A 4,568-nucleotide genomic window follows, 5' to 3' on the forward strand; every position below is an offset into this window, starting at 1 on the left:
CAGGAGGAAGAGAAACATCAAAACGGTGTTTTTACTTCCCCTTCCCTTCTCCATCCCCTTCTGTCATTTACTTTGGACATGACAAAGACTGCGTCACGGACAACGTGTACAAACGCATGCCAAGCTGAGAGCGTAGGCGAACTTCTGTCCGTGAGTGTACATAGATATACATAGTCTTTGTATATGATTGTGTATACAGATGCATTATATATATATATATATATATATATATATATATATATATATATATATATACAGAGAGAGAGAGAGAGAGAGAGAGAGAGAGAGAGAGAGAGAGAGAGATAGATATATATGTATGCATGTATGTATATGTGTATGTATGTATGCATGTATTTATGCATGTATATATCTATATATCTATGTATGCATCTATCTATATATGCATATATATATGCACGCACACATACATTTATATACATTATGCATGTAAATATATACCATGTATATATTCCTACAGAGGTGGCCTAGCTTTGTGGTCCAGCGTTTGTTTTGCAGTCGAGAAATCGTGGGTTTACGCCCGGTCGAGTCAGCTGTAAGTACTAGTATGCTGACTTGAGCACGATGGGGTCAAAGTCGGGACAGAGAAGGAACTAGTCACCTTACTGCTTAAAATCTATCTACAGGTTTAGTAAGCATGTTCCTCTACAAACATGTCCCCAACTTTAACGTGGATATGGGGTCAATTTTGATATATTTATATAAACCTACCTGTTGATAGATTATGTGAAGGTATACGCGACCAAAGTTGTTCTCAGGCCAATTGCCCGAAATGCGTTTGTTAAATGCCTTGTTCATCTAAACTTTAAAACTATAACGATTAAATATAATCTATATAACTATATAACTCGTATATAACTCATGGCTGGAGCGCACTATGTGAATATATTTATGCTTGTATTATAGATAAAAATTCAAATACAGTTTCGGTCAATTATTTTGAAGAACACCTTTGCAGTATTTTGGGTTTAGACACAATTGTATCGCAGTCAGTACATAGTATAGAGATATAACCTATGACATATTTTATTATGGTACACAACAGATATGATATTTACCATTATTTATTATGTAATTAAATAAAAGTAAAATCCTTATATAAACAAGGGATTAGACCGTGACTGTACATCAAAGAGATAAGGATAAAGTGCAGATGAAATTGTGGAAGAAAAGGAAGACATATATTTTTATATAGTTTATTAAAACCTTTTTTTATACAAAAATATACAAAGAAACTTAGATGCTTTCTAGAAACATCTAGTAATTGTCGAACTACTGTTGCAAAACGAACAGAAAATCAACACAAAATAACCAGCTAACAGGCAATGCAATACCTTTTCATCTTCTATCATACTGTTTACCATTTCATCATGATTTCACTTCAGCTACAATTCTACTTAGGATCTGCTCTTTCTTCATCAATTCCATTAGAATCGTATTTGAAATATGAATTGTTAGTCTTAAAGTATTTGATTCATTTTAAGGCAAATTATTATTATTTTTTTTTTGTCACTTGATTCATATTGAGTCAACCAATTTACTTATCTGAAATCACCAAATGTATTAATTTCAGCGTTTGATATCAGTTGCTTTAGAGAATCACTAATACCCTAGAAAATATACGTTTTATCCCCAAAATTCAATATATACGTCACATAAACCCTTTAACAAACGAATATATTTCAATAGCGTATATCAGATGTTTTAGAGAATTACTAATAATTTAGAAAATATCTCTTATCCCCAAAATTCAATATATACGTCACATAAACCCTTTAACAAACGCGTATGTTTCATAGAAAAAGCAGCAAGGAAAACCGCAGCACAAAGTGAACTATGATTTGGCAACAAAAGAGCGACGAGGATGAGGCGATACGGACGCGCAGTTCACAATCTCACGTCAGCTGGTCTTGCTTTTAAGCGGAGTCAGAATGAGGCGGCGTAAGAGACTTCGACGGAGCGTAGTCTTCTACCCTCGGGATGCACGGGTGAAATGGACGGAAGACGCGAAGAAGGAGGAGAAGAAGAGGGAAGAGGAGGCGGAGGAGTGTCCGAGGAAGGCGGAGCGAGACTGAGGTAGCTAAGATCAGAAGATTTTTTTTTTTAGACGAAAGGGTGGGGGAAAAGGGGAGAGAGAAAGTCTAAAAAAACATAAGATAAAGAACTGGAAGGTCTTGTGGAAGGGAAAGGGAGAATGGAGAGCTGGGTGTTGGGGCTTCTCTTACACTGCGGTGAACTTGAAGCGATGGCCCAAACCCTGGCGGGAGAATTCGAGGTTCGCGGGGTAGTCGAAGAGGTTCTGGGGTCCTGGGGTCGTGCTGGTGAAGGTCGGGACGTGGACGGCCTGGTGGTGCAGGGGCTGGTGGTGCACGGGCTGGCGCTGGACTGGGAGAGGGGGAGGCTGGGGAAGAGCCTGACGAATGGGCTGGGGAGGGGGCTGGGGAGCGGGTTGGGCCGCTGGCTGGAACTGCGGCTGGGGCTTGGCGACCGGGGTGGGGTCGTGGTGGTTGGATTTGGTGATCCTGAAGCCGATGCCGGGGCCAGCTGAGGAGGAGAATGGGGTGTGAGCGCATGGGTCCGAAAACGTAGACTTACGGCCATAGTAAAACCCACTATGGAGTTTGGAACACTCCATATCAACAAAAACTCACGCACATATCAAACAAACCTTAACCTAACACGAAAGCCATAGACAAACAAAAGCAAAACTCAATCGGAAGAGCTCTAGTACCTTCGAACTCGGTGCGGAGGAGCTGGCCGCCTTCAGAAGGATACTCCCAGTAGCCACGCCTCACTCCGTTGGCGTCGGTTTCCTCGAAGTACTTGATGCCGTCCTCCTGGTCACGGAAGTTCCCGAAGGTGCTGCCCTCTTGGTAGCGCTTGTCCTGCAGGATCTTGACGAATCCTGCCTCGAACTGCGCCCAAGCTGCCGCCACCAAACATAGCAAAACCTGTAACAACCGATTAAAGATTAGAACTGCCTTTAAAGATTAGAACTGCCTGTTTTGTCGTTGGCTGAAGTATTCGATGCACTTCAGTGTAAATGACATACGAATGGTTCGGCGCCCCAGCAAGTCGTGGTATTTGTTATAGGAATATTAACACTAACAATAAATAAGAACATAAATGAAATCGAAGAGGCCCACACTTTATATGATCCCTGAGAGCGATCACCAAGACTATTAAAACTTGCTCGGGCGTTTAGTTCGGTAAAACAAGCCACCCTTAACTGCTTTCAACCACTGACAGATATTTTACTTAAAATTACACATTCCATATGCACGCTTTTCAAAGGACCTAAATTTAGGACGGGGGAGAGGGAAATCACTGAAAATCCCCTGAAATCGATGGATTACTCTGATGGATTAAGTCGTGACAGGCTTAAGAACGGACTTCAACAGCTGAAAGGCTAGTGATTTACGTATATGGTTGTGCAGCATGCAAATGGATGTTTAAATATACCGCAGGAGTCAATTTCAAAAGACATGCAATCATTCAAAAACAAACTTTCATAATACGCTGAAGTGTAAGTATCTTTCGAGGGAAGATAAATCGTTAATTCCTGTCCAGTTTCAACTCATGCATGAAAACTGAAAAAGAGCTTCCAAACATTAGAACTGAGACGTACCAAGGTCCTCATTCTGGAAGTGTTTCTTGCTCCACTAACCTGAAATCAGCAGTCCACTCTCTATATAAAGGTGAGCGTACCCGTCGACCTTGACAGAGTTGCCTAGTGTTAATTTTCATTAACTGTGTATCTTCATTTTACCAGCTAAGATCATCATCATAAGGTGACATTCTGATGTAAGTTACAAATCTTTTTTTCATAGATTAAGTGTAAAGGTTATAAGTAAGGCCTGCGAATGAGGTAAAGGGTGGCTGGGTGCATATTCACCACAGTAATTATAAAAGCAATATTGTTTTGCGTGTTACAGCGTTCATTACACAGTTGATATCTGTGTCGTGGGGTTTTTGAGATTTTTTTTTTTGTGCAGTAATTCTTGCTATGTGTAAAGCACGCAGAAGCAAACCATACACATAGGGAACCTGCACTCATTTCAACCTGAAGAAATGCTTTTTTTTTTTCTTAAGCAAATCTGGCACACTCCAAGACAGAAGACAAATCGCATTTTTATTCAAGAGAAATATATATAATCGAAATCAAGCCTTTTATACGAATTAATATGATTTATTTATCGAGAATCTATACATGTTCTCCATTTAAATGCGTATCTATAAATTTTCTCCATTAAAATGCACTTCCACTACTTACAAACAACTTTCTTGTTTAGGATTAAGTGAAGGTCGTGCAGGTTGAGCGAGGCAAGAAAGCCTTCCGGTAAGGAAGTACTATGAATAGTAGAGTACGCGCAGGTGCGTGAAGTGAAGCACACATACTCGCATACAAACATTATATATATATATATATATATATATATATATATATATATATATATATGTGTGTGTGTGTGTGTGTGTGTGTGTGTGTGTGTGTGTGTGTGTGTGTGTGTGTGTGTGTGTGTGTGTGTGTGTGTGTGTGTGTGTGTGTG

General features: G+C 39.9%; 1 protein-coding gene across 1 annotated transcript; it reads right to left on the minus strand.

Annotated features, from left to right (window-relative positions):
- Positions 1–1,200: 1,200 nt before the first annotated feature.
- LOC113824890 (uncharacterized) lies at positions 1,201–3,683 on the minus strand. The gene is made up of 3 exons (XM_027377654.2): positions 3,647–3,683; positions 2,750–2,969; positions 1,201–2,562 (listed from the first exon to the last, which is right to left on the minus strand). Exons 1-3 carry the CDS (start codon positions 3,656–3,658, stop codon positions 2,240–2,242), a joined length of 555 nt encoding a protein of 184 aa, XP_027233455.2. The 5' UTR covers positions 3,659–3,683; the 3' UTR covers positions 1,201–2,239.
- Positions 3,684–4,568: the final 885 nt, after the last annotated feature.

This window comes from Penaeus vannamei, chromosome 32, assembly GCF_042767895.1.
Source record: "Penaeus vannamei isolate JL-2024 chromosome 32, ASM4276789v1, whole genome shotgun sequence".
NCBI classification, from domain to species: domain Eukaryota; kingdom Metazoa; phylum Arthropoda; class Malacostraca; order Decapoda; family Penaeidae; genus Penaeus; species Penaeus vannamei.

Excerpts from the sequence above, each read along its gene's own strand:
- LOC113824890 (XM_027377654.2), bottom strand. Across the intron at positions 2,563-2,749 it reads CCTCCGCACCGAGTTCGAAG|CTGGCCCCGGCATCGGCTTC; the intron begins GTACTAGAGCTC and ends TCTCCTCCTCAG.